This window comes from Dipodomys merriami, unplaced genomic scaffold, assembly GCF_024711535.1.
Source record: "Dipodomys merriami isolate MVZ:Mamm:240054 unplaced genomic scaffold, mDipMer1.0.p SCAF_15, whole genome shotgun sequence".
NCBI classification, from domain to species: domain Eukaryota; kingdom Metazoa; phylum Chordata; class Mammalia; order Rodentia; family Heteromyidae; genus Dipodomys; species Dipodomys merriami.
Window position 1 is genome coordinate 32,696,058 of NW_027202826.1, and position 19,118 is coordinate 32,715,175.

General features: G+C 45.1%; 1 protein-coding gene across 3 annotated transcripts; it reads right to left on the minus strand.

Annotated features, from left to right (window-relative positions):
- Positions 1-7,025: 7,025 nt before the first annotated feature.
- Positions 7,026-18,995, minus strand: LOC138826806 (uncharacterized). Of its 3 annotated transcripts, none has more exons than XR_011371862.1 (4): positions 18,548-18,995; positions 17,091-17,195; positions 8,872-9,032; positions 7,026-8,218 (listed from the first exon to the last, which is right to left on the minus strand). XR_011371862.1 is itself a non-coding variant. In XM_070022055.1 (4 exons), exons 1-4 carry the CDS (start codon positions 18,601-18,603, stop codon positions 8,178-8,180), a joined length of 375 nt encoding a protein of 124 aa, XP_069878156.1. In that variant the 5' UTR covers positions 18,604-18,618; the 3' UTR covers positions 7,026-8,177. The 3 variants fall into 3 exon arrangements, 1 of the variants encoding a protein (XP_069878156.1); XR_011371861.1 differs by having other exon boundaries at positions 18,536-18,995; XM_070022055.1 differs by having other exon boundaries at positions 18,536-18,618.
- Positions 18,996-19,118: the final 123 nt, after the last annotated feature.

Sequence of the window (19,118 nt, forward strand, 5' to 3'; positions counted from 1 at the left end):
CTTTCTGAATTCAAGTCTTGGCACCAGCACACACACACACACACACACACACACACATACACACACACACACACACACACACACACACACGTGTGTAAATCCTATTACTATTCCTCAGCTCGAAGGGTTCATTTGCACATATGATACAATTAGAACTCTCCAAAATGTAGGCAGGAGGCTGCAGGAGCCCAGGATGCAGTGTCCCTTTCAGAAGACTGTGTCTTTTCGAGATGAATGAGTGTATAGGAAGTCACTAGCTAGCTTTCTTTATGACTGAGGATAAATTTGGGTTTCTGGGACAGTGCACTCCTGCAGAAGCTGGACTGTTTTTGCAGGGACTGGAGAGAATGTGTTTGCCTGAAAAGTGGTAACCTGGATAGGTGTCAATGGCTCACACTGTAATACCAGATACTCAGGAGGCTAAGACCTTAGGATCCCAGTTCGAAGCCACCAAAGCCTGAAAGTCTGTAAGACTATTATCCAAGTTAACCAGCAAAAATTCACATGTGGAACTGTGGCTCAAGTGGTAGAGGGCCAGTCTTGAGCAAAAAAAATCCTCAGGGACACTGCCTAGGCTCTGAGTTCAACCCCCAGTATTGGCACACACACAAAAAAGGGTTAATCAGAAACGAGCCTAAGTATAGTCAAAGGAGTTTGTTGATACGTATGAAAACAGAACTATTAAACCTGGGGAAATTGTTATAAGGAAGAATGAGGAGATGAATTTGATGAAGTTACATGGCATATATACTGTTAGGTTTTTAAAAAGAGGTAGGTGAGTAAGAACCGCACCAGCACGCACGTGGTATTCAGATAAGGGGTAGGTTTATTCAGTAGACCTGCTTGGACCAGGCAAGGGTGGCACTCCACGAGGCTGGGAAAGGCCTGGGAATGAGAGAGAGCTGGGAAGAGAGGAAAGAGAGAGAAAAGAGCAGAGAGAGAGGGGTAAGAACAGTAGCACTCACGTGGTATTCAGGTAAGGGGTAGACCTGCTGGGACCAGCAAGGTTGGCACTCCACGTGGCTGGGAAAGAGAGAGAGCAAGAGAGCAAGAAAAGAGCAGCAAGAGCTAGAAACGAACAGAGAGAGAAAAAGAGGGGGCGTCTGGGCCTGGGCTAGGCCTTATGTAGGGTATGGGCGGGGAAAGGTGTGGCCACATCAAATTCAGATGTGACCTCTTCCAGGTATCCCAGTTGCCTAGGTAACGCAGGTACTGGGTGGAGACTTTGCTGTGAGGAGGGTGGAGTCTGCTGGCCAGCCAGGAGCGGACCTTACATTCCAGCCTTTTAATAATCATGAAATAGGGCGAGGATTCTCTCTGGCTACTTCCTGCTGACAAGGGGCGTCGACAATAGGGGTAAAAGGCTAGAATTTGGTCTCCCCCCAGAGAAGGCAGTGAGCAGCAGCTGTCCCTTGGTGGCATGAGTCCTTAGATGAAATCTGGAGAAGTCTCATGATCATTGAGGGGCTGGAAAAAAAATACTAGAGAGCAAATAAATGGCAAGAGGAAGGACTTGGGGCTGAAAATGTTGGGAGAAATGTCCCTAGTTACTTCTGACATCTGGCAACTAGGTAGAGAAGTCAGGTGACAAAGGCAAGAATATAAATTCCTGTTCAGTTAATAGGTAGACAGGTATAGACATTGGATGGGCAGGCTTCTTACTTCTACTGACCTCCCGGCTCAGGTTAATTTTGAAAGGGCAGGCACAAAGTAGCTGATGTGACATCATCTCCTCTTACTCCTTTCCACGTTCCCTTGTTCCCTAGACTGGCTGAGTCTAGGTGCTCGTTGCTGGGATGGCTTGTCCCAGTTGGTATTCAAGATTTGAACTCAAGGCCTGGGCACTGTCCCTGAGCACTTCTGCTCAAGGCTAGCGCTGAACCACTTTGAGTTATAGTACCACTAGTATTCAAGGAGGTTTGAACTCAAGGCCTGGGCACTGTCCCTGAGCACTTCTGCTCAAGGCTAGCACTGAACCACTTTGAGTTATAGTACCACTTGCAGAGTTTAGCTGGGAGATGGAGTCTTAGGGATTTTTTAGCCCGAGCTGGCTTTGAACTGAAATCTTTGCCACAAAAGCCCTTTATTATTTCCAATTAAAGCAACAAGGAGATCAAGTAGAATAAGTAGAGCTTACCTGGTTCTTATCAAGAATTGCCAACAAATATTCTGAAATGACAAAACTCATTAGATGTGATGAGAATTTTAGCACAGATATGCCCAGTATTTTAGAACCACGTAGTCAGTAGTAGAATACACAACACAAAACAAAAAAGGCAAAACTTAAAACCTAAAATTTCGACAATGTTTAGACATCTTTGCTAACAAAGCACATCAGATGGTTGGGCCTCAGTTACCAGGGCCTGTGAAAAGAGCAACTTGTTAGCAAGGCACCTTAGAATAGATGGAGTAGTAAACTTAGTGGAAGGTTAAGGATCAGCTGGGGCCAAACCCTTAACCCACCACGTGGCCAAGATGGCGAATTCAAGATGGCGAATCTCTGAAAGAATGCTAAGAAACCCTGAACAAATAGACCAAGCCTACATTGGCTAGGCTTTGAGAGGAAACCTAGAGGGGGGTCCCCGGGACCCAGCCTGCATCGTACTCTTCAGGGCACAAGCCAAAAAGTTGTAGAAAAAAAGGGTAGAAAGTTGCCCATGAATGGCAGAGAGAGAGCAAAGACAGCCCGAAAGTAAACGGACTTCTGATCATTTACCATTGCAGTAGCAAAAACTGTGTACTTCTGAGAATGGCATAAAAATGAGGCTCTCTGGCTTTCCAGGGAGCACAGGAGACATTTCAAAGGGGTTTCACTGCTCAGGCGTAGCACCCCATTAAATGAGTAGGAGAGTCAGTCTGGTGAGTGAAGGAGAGCTGACCAGGCAGAAGCGGTGTCCCGACTTCCCCCAGAGCCCTCTAGAGAGAAATGGCCAAGCCCCCAAAGCCAAGCGTCCTCGGCTTCAGAGGTGACCCGCCTTTCAGCTAAAGGCCGTAGGAGCTCTCTGGTGTAGCGCCACGTCTGGACAGAGACTGAGTGACAGAGAGCCGTAGAGTAGTTTCACTCACCAGAGTAGAAAAGTGGTGTGAACGTGGATGTGAAGGCAGCAATGGTATCGATGCATTGATTCCGCCACAGACAGACTGGTTCGCAAAAGGCCGTCAGAACTGCGGGTATTCCTCAGAGCAAAAAGGGAAGAACAAAAAAAAAAAAAAGAAAAGAAAAACGAGGGAAAAAAAACAGAGAAATCCCAGCTATCCTGACTTTAAGCTTTTATCCGAGTCACGGCACCATTTATGTTAGGTTTTTAAAAAGAGGTAACCGAGTAAGAACGGCACCAGCACGCACGTGGTATTCAGATAAGGGGTAGGTTTATTCAGTAGACCTGCTTGGACCAGGCAAGGGTGGCACTCCACGAGGCTGGGAAAGGCCTGGGAATGAGAGAGAGCTGGGAAGAGAGGAAAGAGAGAGAAAAGAGCAGAGAGAGAGGGGTAAGAACAGTAGCACTCACGTGGTATTCAGGTAAGGGGTAGACCTGCTGGGACCAGCAAGGTTGGCACTCCACGTGGCTGGGAAAGAGAGAGAGCAAGAGAGCAAGAAAAGAGCAGCAAGAGCTAGAAACGAACAGAGAGAGAAAAAGAGGGGGCGTCTGGGCCTGGGCTAGGCCTTATGTAGGGTATGGGCGGGGAAAGGTGTGGCCACATCAAATTCAGATGTGACCTCTTCCAGGTATCCCAGTTGCCTAGGTAACGCAGGTACTGGGTGGAGACTTTGCTGTGAGGAGGGTGGAGTCTGCTGGCCAGCCAGGAGCGGACCTTACATATACAAGGGTACAAATGTCACAATGAGCGCTCCTTGTGCATCTGCTGTATGCTTTAATAACTTCGTAGAAGCTTTATTCACAATTGCTACAACTCAAAAGCACCTCATAGGAGAGTGGGTAACAATTGTGGTTCATCCCAACAGTGGTAGAGGTAAAAAGAAAAGAGCTTACACTCCCAGGAAGCCCAGGAGAAAATGTGAATGCTGCTAAGGAAAATACTCCAGCCTGAAAACTCTGCAGACTGGGTGGGATTCTGGCTGAGAGGCATGCCACAAGAGGTAAAACACACTGGTTAGTGCTTGTCTGAGATGGGAAGGAGAGGAGAGGTAACAATGGGATGCCTATTTTTTAGGGCAGTTAAACTACACTATATGATTTAGAAATAGTGGATGTATGCCATAATATCTTTATTTAAAAGTATGGAGCTATATACTGCAAAGGATGAGTCTTAACTTAAACTATGTAACGTTTAGTTACTAACAGTGTGTTGATTAAGTGTACCCACTTTGAACAGAAGGGAGGAATTGTTGGCTTATTGACCTACCCCTTAAAAGGAAAATCTTACATAAAGCATAATTTTTACTTATTGAATTTTTTATATTTCAGAAATGATTCTTTAATAGTAAAGAAAACAAAAATATGATTATAATTAGTTACTGTTTGCCATTTCATAGCCATAACAGAAAATTATATTAGAAACATTAGATATTACTTATATATAAAATAAATCAAAGTTATTGTTGACATTAATGTGTGTTATTTTTAGTAATTATTTGATAGATATAATTTTCCTAAGTTGATGAACTTTTTATATATCAAAAATACTGTAGAGGCCGAAATTTTCTTAATAGAGACCTAGAAACACAACAAATCAAAGAAAGGTTGGACAAATGGGATTGCGTGAAATTGCAGAGCTTCTGCATGGCAAAGGACATAGCTAGCAAGATCAATAGAAAGCCCACGGATTGGGAGAAGATCTTCACTAGCCAGACAACAGACAAGGGTCTCATATCTAAAATATACCTGGAACTCAAAAAATTAAATCCCCCAACAACAAATCTTCAAAGAAACAGCTGCCCAATAAATAAGTGGGATAAAGACTTAAAGAGAAACTTCTCTGAAGAGGAAAGAAGGATGTCCAATAGACATGTGAAGAAATGCTCAACCTCCCTAGCCATAAAAGAAATGCAAATCAAAACAACATTGAGATATCACCTCACCCCAGCTAGAATGGCTATAATCAAGAACTCTAATAACAACAGATGCTGGAGGGGATGTGGACAGAAGGGAACCTTACTGCATTGTTGTTGGGAGTGTAAACTTGATCAACCACTTTGGAAAGTAGTATGGAGGTTCCTCAAAAGACTCCACATAGAGCTCCCCTATGACCCAGCAATCCCACTTTTGGGCATTTACCCAAATGTTCACAAACAAGACCACACTAAAGCTACCAGCACAACTATGTTTATTGCAGCATTATTTACCATAGCTAAGATATGGAACCAACCCAGATGCCCCTCAGTAGATGAATGGATCAAGAAAATGTGGTATATATACACAATGGAATTCTATGCCTCCATCAGAAAGAATGACATTACCCCATTTGTTAGGAAATGGAATGGCTTGGAAAAAAATTATATTAAGTGAAGTAAGCCAAGCCCAAAGAAACATAGGTCCCATGGTTTCCCTTATTTGCAATAACTAGTATATGTCTGAATCTAGCAGAAAAGGTCAGATAAGTTGATGTTAGGGAAATGAACCCTAAGATATGTATTCAAATGTTTTTTACTTTCATGCGATTGCTTCTAACACATTTTTAAGATTATTTCTTTGTTGCTTTGTATGTCCCTCCCCCATGGTATAACCCCTGCTTTCACTGTATTTGATGTTGGTATAATTTGTGGAGGAGAAGGGAAAAAACAAATCATTTAAATAGGGATACAGGTGGACCCATTGCAACAATGAGACATACAAGTCGTTATGTTGAAAATGAACTTTACAACTTTGGTGGCGGGGGAGAGGGTTGGATGGAGGGGTGGAGGGGAGGATGGGATGGGAAGGGGAAACAAAGGAGGAGGCTACAATGCTTGATAAGAAATGTACTCATGATCTAGCCCATGTAATTGTAACCCCTCTGTACAGTATTTTCACAATTTAAAAAAATGTACTCATTATCTTGCCCATGTAATTGTAATCCCTCTGTACAGTATTTTCACAATAAAAAAAAAGAAAAAAAAGAATGTAGTAACCTGGGCACTGGTGGTTCATGATTATTATCCTAGCTACTTAGGAGGCTGAGATCTAAGGATCTCACTTGAAATCATCCAGGTAGGAAAAGCTGTGAGATTTATCTTCAGTTAACCAGCAAAGAGATGGAAGCAATGGTGTGGCTTAAGTGGTGAAGTACCAGCCTTAAACAAACAAACAAAAAAATCAGGCCCTTGGTTCAAGCCCAACAAGGCACACAGACACACAAACACAACAGATGAAGACACATACCCACAAATCCTATATTTATTGACCATTGATGCTAAAGTTTATAACTTGCAAATCTATCAGACTGTATTATTTAATTTTTTTTTGGTACCAGTACTGGGGCTTGAACTCAGGGCCTGGGTGAAGAGCTCTTTTTCTTTCTTTTTTTTTTTTTGTTCAAGGCTAGTGCTCTACCACTTGAGCCACAAATTCCACTTCTGGCTTTTTTGAGTTGTTTATTGGCGATAAAAGTCTCACAGACTTTGCTGCCTGGGTTGGCTTCGAACCAGGATCCTCAGATCCTGAGTAGCTATGATTATAGGTGGGAGCCACTGGCACCTGGCTTCCTAGTTGATTCTTAACAAAGTTTGAGTAATAATAATTAGCAAAACACACACACAACAATAGAGTTCCATACCATTACTTTTATTTTATAGTATTTTTTAAAAAATATAACCCAATAAATATTTTGGAAAATGGACACAGAATAATCATTCAGCAGTCACACGATAACACATACTACAATGTGTTACTTTTCAGAATTGAAACAATAAAGAGCCTGACTCAAAGGAGGGGGGGTGGAGTGAACACAGAATGATTTGGGCAACTGACCATTATCTCCAGTCACCTCAACCAGGAATCTGGGATGCCTATAGCATTCCATGGAGCAGCATGGACATTCTTTCATTACCAAGATTTATTCCCAGAAAATCCTCCAATTTGTGATGGAAAAATACAATACACAGCCAGGCACCAGTACTAACACCTGTCATCCTAGCTACTCAGGAGGCTGAGATCTGAGTAAAGCTGTACAATATATAATCTGGTCTTGTTCTGTGGGCCATTCAAGATATCAAGTCTACATCTGGAATTGAGTTCTCACATATTATTTTTCGTTTTCCTCTGGGAGATGCAGATGCATTCTCTGCAATGACCCACCAAGCCTGGGCCTGGTGTATATCCTGCCATTAGCTCTAAAAGATAACAAAGACAGGCTGCTGGTGGCTCATGCCTGTAAGCCTAACTACTCAGGAGGCCGAAGCCTACGGATCGCAGTTCATAGCCAACCCAGCAGAAAAGTCCATGAGACTATGTATCTCCAATTAACCAGCAAAATGCCAGAAGTGGAGTTGTGGCTCAAGTGGCAGAGCATCAGCCTTGAGAGAAAAAGCCAAAGGAGAGCACAAGGATCTAAGTTCAAGTTCCAGTACTTACACAAAAAGTGTTTAGAAAAACAAACACACAAACAGACTACTACTCATAGTGAGATCGGGGATCGTGGTTGGAAGCCAGCCAGACAGGAAAATCCATGAAACTCTTACCTCCAATAAACTATCAAAATGTCAGAAGTGGCACTGTGGCTCAAGTGGCAGAGTGCTAGCCTTGAGCAAAAAAGCTCAGGGACAGCGCCCAGGTCCTGAGTTCAAGCCCCAAGACCATCTCTCTCTCTCTCTCTCACACACACACACACACACACACACACATACACACACACATACACACACACACACACACACACACACACACACACACACACACACATAAACCTAAAACCTAGGAAGAGAATGGTGTGGGCTGTTTGGTCCAGTACAGTAACCACTTGCCCCATGTGGCTATTTTAATTGGAGCGAAATGAAATTTCAGTCGCGCTCCCTCAGTCACACGGGGCACGTTCTGAGTGTTTACTAGCCACACGTGACCAGTGGTTCCCATATTGGACACTGCAGAGATAGAACATTTCCATCATCACGGAAAGTTCTTTTGGACAGCACTGAATGTGGGAAGTGTTTCTTCTCCCTTTGCTTAGCCAGCATGTAGGCTGCATGCAGAAGCAGCTTGAAGCGGCACTTCTCCCAGAATATTCCCAGCTCTGTGATGGAGTCAGAGACAGAAGTAAGGAATGTTCTTCTGCAGAGATGATCCTATACAAAAAAAAAAAATAAAGGATAAGCTGCCACTTTGGGGGAGGCTGGGGGAAGGAGTTGATCGTGGGGCTTGAACTCAGAGTCTGGGTGCTGTCCCTGAGTTTTTGCACTCAAGGCTAGCACTCTACCACTCTGAACCACAGCTCCACTTCCAGTTTTCTAGTGGTGAATGGGAGGTAAGAGTCTCACAGACTTTCCTGCCTGAGCTGGCTTTGAACTGTGATTCTCAGATCTCAGCCTCTTGAGTAGTTAGGATTGTAAGTATGAGCCACCAGTGTCCAGCTTTTTTTTTCAGGTCTTGAGGCTTGAACTCAGAACCTGAGTGCTATCTCTTATCTTTTTTTTCCTGTTCAAGACTGGTGCTCTACCACTTGAGCCACAGATCTACTTCCGGCTTTTTGGTGGTTAACTAGAAATATGTGTCTTATGGACTTCCTTGCCTAGACTGGTTTTGAAATGGGATCCTCAGATCTCAGCTTCCTGAGTAGCTAGGATGACAGGCATGAGCCACTGGCACTTGTCTGGAGTTTTGATCTGTATGGAACATTTTGTCCCTTCACAATTGCATTTTGTAACCAGGACATAGACATACAAGATCCACCACCACCATTCTTACCAAAAGCACTTAGATAATGACTAAAGACACTAACTATACTTCTCAGGAAATCCTACAGAGAATGCCAGCCAGTCACATCGCTCTGTCCAATAAGATGTAAGTTCAAAGGAAGGGGAATCGAATCGGCATGCCCTGCTTTCTCCATCTTGTGGGTGCTGCCTTCTTCTTTGAGGCTGCTGTAGACTGTCTTGGAACCTACAAAAGAAAAAGGCAAAGATGGTCATAGCCACTGACTGTTTGGCATGTGTGAATTGCTGATCTGAGCATCTGCCTGTCTCCAGCTGGTGTCTGATGTGTAAGCCACAGCCTAGTAACTTCCTACCCAACTGCCAAGGTAGTGGTCCATCTTCACTCTCAGTGAGAAAGTTTAACTTTCCTTCTGCAAGTTAAACAAAATCTTGTCTAGCCAGGCACTCGTGACTCACATCAGAATCCTAGCTACTCAGGGGGTTGGGATATGAGGATTGTGGTTCAGTCAACTGTGTGTGTGTGTGTGTGTGTGTGTGTGTGTGTGTGTGTGTGTGTGTGTGTATGTGTGTGTGTAATTCGAGATAAGAATCTCACAGACTTTCCTGCCTTGGCTAACTTCAACTATGATCTGCAGATCTCAACCTCCTGAGAAGCTAGGATTATAGTTGAAAACCACCAATGCCAAGATTTTAATTTGAACTCATCTATGTCTTTACTATCTGTATATAAAGACCCAAAATGGCAGATATAGTTGTTATTATTGTTGTTGTTGTTGTTGTCGTCGTCGTCATTATTAAATTTAGTAGCTGCAGACACTAGTGGCTCATACCTGCAGTCCTAGTTATTCAAGAGGCTGAGATCTGAGAATTGTGGTTCGAAGCCAGCTGGAGCAGGAAAGTTCATGAGACTCTTATCTCCAATAAACTACTCAGAAAAAGCTGGAAGTGGTGCTGTGGCTCAAGTGGCAGAGCACTAGCCTTGAGCATAAGAAGCTCAGGGACAGAGCACAGGCCGAGTCCAAGCCCCAGGACAAGCAAAATAATAATGAGGAGGAGGAGGATAGTGCTCTTTTCTGGCCTGGACTGTTTCACCCTCCTGGAGATCTCCTAGTCCCAGGAGGTCACCACATTGATGAAGCGACCCCTTCAACACTGCACACTACACCTCAGGATTCCTGGACTCAAGTGAGCCTCCTGCCTCAGCCTCCCAATTAGCATGCACTACCCTGTACAGAAAGCGCATTCTTTAGCTGAGTCTATGAGGAAGTCTTTTTCTGAGTGTCTATTACATTCTGATTACTTCTCAAATACAGTTTGCCTTTTGGGCCACTCCTTGGGTAATCAGATGACTATTTAGTCTATAACCCTTTATTTTTAACAGATAAAAATAGGGAACTGGGAAATTCATTTCACTGATTGAGACCCAAAAAAAAGCTACATAAAATGTCTACAACTCGGAAGTGGCGCTTTGGCTCAAGCGGTAGAGCTCTGGCCTTGAGCAAAAGAGCTCAAGGACAGCGCCCAAGCCCAGAGTTCAAGCCCCACGACCCCCCCCCCAAATGTCTACAACTCTAAGGCTGAGGCATGAGTCCAACAGTATTGTATCTTCCTAGCTGGCATGAGGTCATTAGTTCAAACCCTAGCATCACAAAAAAATCAAAAATACTAAAACTCTTACCTAGCATAGTTCTCAGCAGAGGAGAAAGAAAGAGGAGGAGAAGGACAAGGAGAAGGAAAAGATTTACCATTGGTCTTGATAATGTGGAAATTAGTGGAAACTCTGACAAGTTGTTTCACTAAAAAAAAAGTTTGGAACTCAATTCTTAGCTTTCCCTTGTCCCTCTCTCTCTCTCTCTCTCTCTCTCTCTCTCTCTCTCTCTCTCTCTCTCTCTCTCTCTCTCTCTCTCTGTGCATGTGTGTGTGTGTGTCTCTCTCTCACATACACACACTCACCTGACACAGATATCTAATGACCCTAGAGTTTTCAGTACCAAGGTTTGAACTCAGGGCCTCAAGCACACTCAACTTTCTTGCTCTCAGCTTGAACTCTGCCACATGAGTCAAGCCTCCAGTCCAGCTTTTTTGCCAATCCTGGGACTTGAATTCAGGGCCTGGGCACTGTCCCTCTTTGTGTTCAAGGCTAGCACTCTACCGTTTGAGCCACAGCACCACTTCTGGCTTTATCTTTTTACATGGTACTGAGGAATCAAATCCAGGGCTTCATGCATGCTAGGCCAGCACTCTACCACTAAGCCACCTTCCCAGCCCTCCAGTGCAGCTTTTTGTTGGTTAATTGGAGATGGAGTCTCTTGGACTTTTCTGCCTGGGTTGGCTTGGAATTGCCATCTTCCAGATCTCAGCCTGCTGAGTAGCCAGGAGTACAGGTGTGAGCTGCCACCACCTGGTTGAGCCTTGAGTGTCAACTGTGGATTTAGCTTAAGTAATTACAAGTACCTCAGACTAGCTGCAAAGAAAAAAAATTTAAGCACAAAACTATAGAGAAACATCTTTTTTTTTGGGGGGGGGGGGTCCTGTCGTGGGGCCTGAACTCTGGGCCTGGGCACTGTCCCTCAGCTCTTCAGCTCAAGGCTAGCGCCCTACCACTTGAGCCACAGTGCCACTTCCAGCTTTTTTCTTTTTGCTTATGTGGTGCTGAAGAATCGAACCCAGGGCCTCATGCATGCAAGGCAAGCACTCTACCACTGAGCCACCTCCCCAGCCCCTAGAGAAATATCTTATGTGCAGCACCAGTATCTTTAGTCTTCTAAACGTCCTTAGGTTGTTACATGTGACAAAAAATAAACGTCTCTCACTATCCTAAATGATTCAGCAGAATACAAAAGTTTTAGTTACTGCAAGGTAACTGTGGCTCACACCTGTAATCCTACCTTTTTTTTGGGGGGGGGGGTCCAGTCGTGGGGTCTGAACTCTGGGCCTGGGCACTGTCCCTCAGCTCTTCAGCTCAAGGCTAGCGCTCTACCTCTTGAGCCATAACGCCACTTCCGGCTTTTTTCATTTTTGCTTATGCGGTGCTGAGGAATCGAAACCAGGGCCTCAGGCATGCAAGGAAAGCGCTCTACCACTGAGCGACCTTCCCAGCCCCCACCTGTAATCCTAGCTACTTAGGAGGCTGAGATCTGAGGATCACATTTTAAAGCCAGCTCAGGTGGGAAAGTCGAGACCCTTATCTCCAATGAATCACCAAAAAGCCCGAAGTGGGGCTGTGGCTCAAGTGGATGAGGGCTAGCCTTGAGCACAAGAAGCTCAGAGACAGCACCTAAGCACTGAGTTCAAGCCTCAGCACCAGCACATACACACACACACACACACACACACACACACACACACACACACACACACACACACACAAGTTGAACTAAATATTTAATTCTGGTTCACTTATTTTGAAGCTATAGACAAAATAGGGAACATGGAATTTCAATTTAAAAATAGGGTATTGCGTACTTTTTGGTTACCTAGTTTCAAATTCCCTCCTCTGCAAGTGAACCAAAAACAAATCCTGGCACCCAGTCACACCCAGAAAAGCTGTGCCTGATGCATGCTGGGTAAATCTCTCCCTTATTCTGCACAAGCATGCCAGATGGCACCAGCCCGGAATCTACAGCTGTGCCCTAAAACTGAGATGCAGGCTCAGGAATGCGCGTTAGACGTTTCAGATTCTGCAGGTGTGAGTGTGATGTCATTCGATTTTTAAATCTTTGCAAAGAGAACTGTGGGTCCATGGAGCTGACCAGGTCAGAAATAATCAGACCCATCAAGATTATCCTAATAAGATTTGAATTATTTTGAACAGTTGAAATTTAGAAACAATCATGAAGACCATTTAAAATAAAATACTAAGGTTGCATTCTCTAACTATGGCTCATTTCCTTATCATGTAAAAAAATCAACTCTACTTTTTTGTTTGTTTGTTTTGGTCCATCATGAGGCTTGAATTTAGGGCATGGGCACTGAGCTTTTTCACTCAAGGCTAGCATTCTACCACTTTGAGCCATGGCTCCACTTCTGGTTTTCTTGTGTTTAATTGCACATGAAAGTCTCTCGGACTTTTCTGCCCTGGCTGGCTTTGAATCATGATCCTCAGATCTCAGCCTCCTGAATGACTAGGATTACATCAACTCTACTTTTGTAACACTTGTTGGAGCTACTCAAAGTCTTTTTTTTTTTTGGGGGGGGGGGGGTCCGGTCGTGGGACCTGAACTCTGGCCTGGGCGCTGTCCCTCAGCTCTTCAGCTCAAGGCTAGTGCTCTACCACTTGAGCCACAGCACCACTTCTGGCTTTTTTCTTTTTGCTTATGTGGTGCTGAGTAATCGAACCCAGGGCCTCATGCATGCAAGGCAAGCGCTCTACCACTGAGCCACCTTCCCAGTCCCTCAAAGTCTTTTTTGATCAGAAAAAAAACCCAAAGCCGTGTGTAGTGATGTCTGCCTGTAATCACAGCTACTCAAGAGGTGGAGGCAGGAAGATCACAAGAAATCATTCCTGAAGGAAAATTAGTAAGATCCAATCTCAAAAATAAAGCAAAAAGTAAAAGAGCTAGGGATGTAGCTCAAGTGGTAGAAGTCTTTCCTAGCAGGTGGTGGTCCTGGGTTCAATTCTTTCAACCTAAAGAAAAGAAAATAAAAATGGGTATAGTCATGTGTACACGTAAACATCAGCACTTGGAAGGCTGCAGCAGAATGTTTGTGAGTTCAAAGCAGGCTAAGACCATATAATGAGACCATGGGAGGGGGAGAATATACAAATATCTTATAATGAAATTATGCATAGAATTAACATGTTTCTCAAATGTTCCTAACTTTTCAAATGCTTTAATGTTAAATTTATATTTGTGTCATGTTTAAAACTAGAATTGGGACAGGCATAGTGATACATACTTGTAAGCACTGAGGCAGGAGGATTATGACTATATTTTTAGAGATCACCCTGGGCTACATAGCAAGTTCAAGACCAACCTGACATATATAATAAGATCTTGATCCAAAATAATTAAATAAATGTATGTTCCCAGGCACCTGGGATTTGAGTTTGTAATCCTAGCTGCTCAAGAGGCTGTGATATAGAGGATGCAAGTTCAAAGCCAGCCTAGGAAGAACAGTCCAGGAGACTCTCCAGTTAATCAGAAAACAAAAACAAAAGAAGCCAGGCTGGAGGTGTGACTCAAATAGAAGAGAGCCAGCCATGACTAGCCATATCCATATCTGTGTCTATATATGTATCTTGAAAAGAATTAGCATAGTAACTATCGAGATTGGGGTGTGGTCAGTGGAGCCCCCTAGGTAATTGTGGGTGTCAGGGAATTCAAGCAAGGCTAAGGTTTATGGAGACAGCCAAAATCATGCATTTAGAAGAAGCTCTGAACTGGCACTCAAGCTTACGCTGGATTGAGGAAATGAATAAGAAGTCAGGCACCAGTGGCTCATGCCTTAAAACCCTAGCTATTCAGGAGGCTGGAATCTGAGGATCCTGGTTCAAAGCCAGCCCAGGCAGGGAAGACTGTGAGACTCTTATCTCCAAATAACCAGCAAAAAGCTGAAAGTTGAGCTGTGACACAAGTTGTAGAGCACAAAAAGCTTAGGGTCATCTCAGTGCCCAGGACCTGAGTTCAAACTCCAGGACTGGCAAGAAGGAGGAACCAGAGAGGAGGAGGAGGAGAGGAGAAGAAGACGAGGAAGAGGATAAGGAAGAAGAAGAGGACAAGGAGGAGGAAGAGGAGGAGAAGGAGGAGGAGGGGGAGGAGGAGGGAAAGGAGGAGGAGGAAGAGGTGGGAGGAGGGGGAGGGAGGAAGAGGAGGAGGAGGAGGAGGAGGAAGAGGAAGAAGAGGAAGAAGAGGAGGAAGAGGAGGAAGAGGAAAAGGCAATTCATACATACATGCCAAACATTTCAAACCCAGAGTCTCTAACAAAGCCAGGGCAGGCAGGAGACTGGAGGCAGCAGGTTTGGGGACCAATTAATATAAGGCTAAGCACAAATTCGATAAGAGAAATGAATTATTTATTTGGGGTTAGGGATGAGTAAATAAAAACATAGTGGTGTGTGTGCATGCCAGTGTTCAGGGTCTGGCTGCTGTCCTTTAGCTTTTCAATTCAAAGCTTCCCACTTAACCCCACCTCTACTTCCAGCCTTTTGCAGGTTAATTGAAGATAAGTCTCAGACTGTCCTGCCCAGATTGGCTTCAAACCATCAGATCTCAACCTCCTGGGTAGATGGGATTACAGGTATGAGCCACAGGCAATGCTTAACTCATTATTTCCCAAGCAAGTTATAGAAGAGTCAAAGAGGACACAAGGTAGAAGGCTCCTCTTCTCTTCTTAGGAGCTGGAGTCTTTAGAAACAGCAGGATTGGTTTAATATTGAGATGTCAGTCAATTATTCCCCCCCTCCCCCTCCGTTGAGAGTTTCCTGCTAAAGAGAGCCACAGACAGTTTGAACTTCTGGATACCCATGGAACTGCTGGGAAGATTAAGAGATTATAAAACTGAGAAACTAGGCAGGTGTTTAAAATCATTTGCATTCTGATTATTTCTAAAGTGTGAAATGATTGTTTTCTGTCCTTGTAAACAACTATAATCTCTCACTAATTACTCCCACATTGATTTTCATGTTCCTATTAACCATACTAAATACCATAACTAAATACCACTGAAGAGACTCCACAATTAAGGGACTTTGTTCAAAGCACAGCTCACATTCAGTGCAGTTGATTTTGGGGATTCAAACCAGGGATTCAAATCAAATCTCACCATCACTTCCACAAAGAGATGATCCCAAGGTAAGAATTCACTAGGGACATCGTAGTTTAAATAAACCATTTATGAGCAGGTCTGTTTTGGCAAAGGGAACGAGAAAATGCGGGCAATCATCTAATTGTCTCAGGCTGAATATTCCCCATATTTGATCACCTAAGTAAGATTTTTTTTTTAACTTTGCTTATGTGGCACTGAGGAATCAAACCCATGGCCTCGTCATGCTAGGCAAGCATGCTAACACTAAACCACATTCCTAGTCCTGTTTTTTGTTTTGTTTTGTTTTATACGGGTCCTAGGGCTTGAACTCAGGGCCTGGGCACTGACCCAGAGCTTTGTTACTCAAGGCTAGTCCTCTCTATCCCTTGAGCCACACTTCTACTTCTGGCTTTCTGGTTGGGGGTTGGAGTCTCGCAGGCTTTCCTGCCTGGGCTGACTTTGAACCATGATCCTCAGATCTCAGCCTCTTGGGTAGCTAGGATTATAGGCATGAGTCACTGGCACTTGGCTTATGTGAAACTATCTTTTCTTTCAGATTATCAAAACAATTGTCTTCTACTTCACTTTTTTTTTTTGGGGGGGGGGTCCGGTTGTGGGGCTTGAACTCTGGGCCTGGGCGCTGTCCCTCAGCTCTTCAGCTCAAGGCCAGCGCTCTACCACTTGAGCCACAGCGTCACTTCCGGCTTTTTTCTTTTTGCTTATGTGGTGCTGAGAAATCGAACCTAGGGCCTCATGCATGCAAGGCAAGCGCTCTACCACTGAGCCACCTTCCCAGCCCTCTACTTCAATTTTGTATTATGGACTTTAACAAAACTTAATACTTCAATGGTTTGGGTCTAACATGAATAGGTATTTTTAATTTTCTCATCATTTTGTTTGTTCCTCCCCTAACACTATGAAAGCCAATCCTCCCTATGGAGGGTAAATTATATCTGTTATCACACATTCATTCCAAGTAACCCCACATGACTTTGCAAGAGCATAATGATGCCCAGCACTGATGGCTCATGCCTGTAATCCCAGCTACTCAGGAGGCTGAGATCTGAGGATTGCAGTTCAAAGCCAGCCTAGGCAGGGAAGTCCTTGAGACTCTATCTCCAACAACTCCCAAAAAGAGCTGGAAGTAGAGCTGTGGCTCAGGTGGTAGAGCACTAGCCTTGAGCAAAAAAGCCTCAGAGATAGTGCTCCAGCCCTGAGTTCAAGCCCCAGGACCAGAAGAAAGAAAAAAAAAGAGCAGAACAGTTTAAATTGCAGACATTCATACATCTCTTTGAATCTCCACAGTCCTCTACGTAGACACTGATTCTTGCAATGAATTAGCAAGTCATTTGAGGTTGGAAGTGTGGCTTAAGTGGTAGACTGCCTGCTGAGGAGCCTGAGGTCCTGAGTTCAAACTCCAGTAACTATATGTATATATATAGTTGAGAAACCACTTTGGCTTCATACCCATTTGCCACCTCCTGGAAAATTCCTTGAATCTATGAGAGGTGAGCCATAACTAGGGGCACCAACTCACCATCTGCAAATGGCTGCCAACTCCCTTGTGTGATTCTTGCAGGCTTCCCAGGCTGTAACTACAGCTGCCGTCCTGGGTGCACCAGCCAAGGCCAGCAGCTCAAATCTAGGGGAAAACATCTGGATCTGAGGAATGTAATTATCTCCCAGCCTTGCCTCCAGACAGCGCTCTCCATGCTGTCACTCTTCTAGCAAAATCTCCCATCCTTTATCCCATTGACCTGCTCCTTTCACTGCTTGCTTTTCATTGTTCAATGGCACTCTACTCTCTGCCCTCCTTGCCAACACAGGACCCACGAATAGGCCAGGCTTACAGCATTTTCCTTTTTTTCTCTCTTTCCTTCTACTTTCTTTTCCTTTTTCTGTCTTTCTTCCTGTCTTTCTTCCTTCCTTCTCCTCCCTTCCTTCCTTCCTTCCTTTCTTTCTTTTCTTTCTCTCTCTCTTTCTTTCTTTCTTTCTCTTCCTTCCATCCATCCTTCTTTTCTTCTTCTTTCTTCTTTTCTTTCTGTGCCAGCCCTAAGGCTTGAATTCAAGGCTTAGGCATTGTCCTTGAGCTTTTTTGCTCAAGGATAGCACTCTACAATTTGAACCACATTTCCATTTCTGGGCTGTGTGTGTGTGTGTGTGTGTGTGTGTGAGAGAGAGAGAGAGTGTGTGTGTGTGTGTGTGTGTGAGAGAGAGAGAGAGAGAGAGAGAGAGAGAGAGAGAGAGAGAGAAATTAATTGGGGATAAGAGTTTTAGGGACTTTCCTGCCCATGCTTGCTTTGAACCTCAATCCTCAGATCTGAGTCTCCTGGGTAGCTAGGATTACAGGTGTGAGTCACTGACATTGGCTCTCATTCTAATGCTTCTTTTCTGTTGTCTTGGAGTTCAAGTCCACCCTACACCCCCAGGCTGGATATAGAGTGAGGATTAGAGGAAGGAAGCCATTGCCCTATCCCATGAGCCACTGACCCCTCTCTACAGGGCTTAGCAGGTACGGCTCCATCTTCAGTCTCTCAGAGGAAGCACAGAGCTATTTCATGCAAACTCTGCGATGTCTGGAGCCGGTGGTGTTCCCTCCTGGTGCCATCTCAATAACTTGGCCAGTGAGGCTGACCATCGATTTTGTGTGGAAAGTAGCTTCCCGGATTGGCTGATATACTTTCCCAACCCTTAATTACCTCCAGATTGGAAAGAATAATTTACAGGAGCCTTAAACCACTGTGGCGCCAAAGGCTACGGTGTCTTACCCCCATCTCCTTGTCCAGGATCAGGCTTCCTGTGAAGAGCAGGACACCAGGCCAGTTGGGTGCACACACCATCCCTGACACCCACGTGTGTCACCATCCCCAGGACTCAACGATGAGACGAGTGGAAAATCCATCCACCCATCCATCCACCCATCCATCCACCCTTCCTTCCTTCCTTCCTAACTTATTCCTTCCTTCCCTCGTCCTCTCTCACCTGGGGACGCACCTGTCAGTGTCTCCTTGGATCCCGGAACCTGAAATCTGGCCGGGACGGTATCCCATCACCCCGAGGCTCACACTGCTTGCTCGTGATTGAAACCCCAAGGCTCGCGGTGCAGCGAGAGGCGTCCGGGCTGGAGCGTCCCGGCGGTGCTGGCCACCGAGTTCTTCAGCTGCTTGATGACGACAAAGAGCAGAAGGAAAAGTAGGAAGAGCAGGAAGAAGAAGAGCGCCAGGTACAGCAGCAGGTTGAGCTGCCATTCCATGCTGCGGGCGGGCTGGTGGCCGTGCGCCCTGGGCGCGAGCTGGGTGGCGGCCCCCGAGGGCGCGGCCCGCGCTCGCCCCCCGCGGCCGGCCTGGGTGCTGCCCTGAGATCGGTCTGATGGACCGACCGACCGCGATCGCGGGCTCTGCCGACTCCGAGGAAATGTGCCAAGGAGTTGGTGTGGTGTCTGAGCTGGCACCGGAGCGCTCCGCCTCGCTCAGCTCCTCCCCTGCGCGCCCAGGCACTGGAGAGGGGGGTATTTTGTTTTCAAGGAGCGCACTTCAACGGGCGGGGACGCCGCGGAAGAGCCAAA

What these genes read in the sequence shown, in the direction of transcription:
- LOC138826806 (XM_070022055.1), bottom strand. Translation starts at nt 18,603, where the DNA reads ATGGGATACCGTCCCGGCCAGATTTCAGGTTCCGGGATCCAAGGAGAC. An exon ending in ACTGACAGGTGCGTCCCCAG is followed by an intron (nt 17,196 to 18,535) that starts GTGAGAGAGGAC and finishes GTTTTCCCCTAG; the next exon opens with ATTTGAGCTGCTGGCCTTGG. An exon ending in TTGGCAGCCATTTGCAGATG is followed by an intron (nt 9,033 to 17,090) that starts GTGAGTTGGTGC and finishes TTTCTTTTGTAG; the next exon opens with GTTCCAAGACAGTCTACAGC.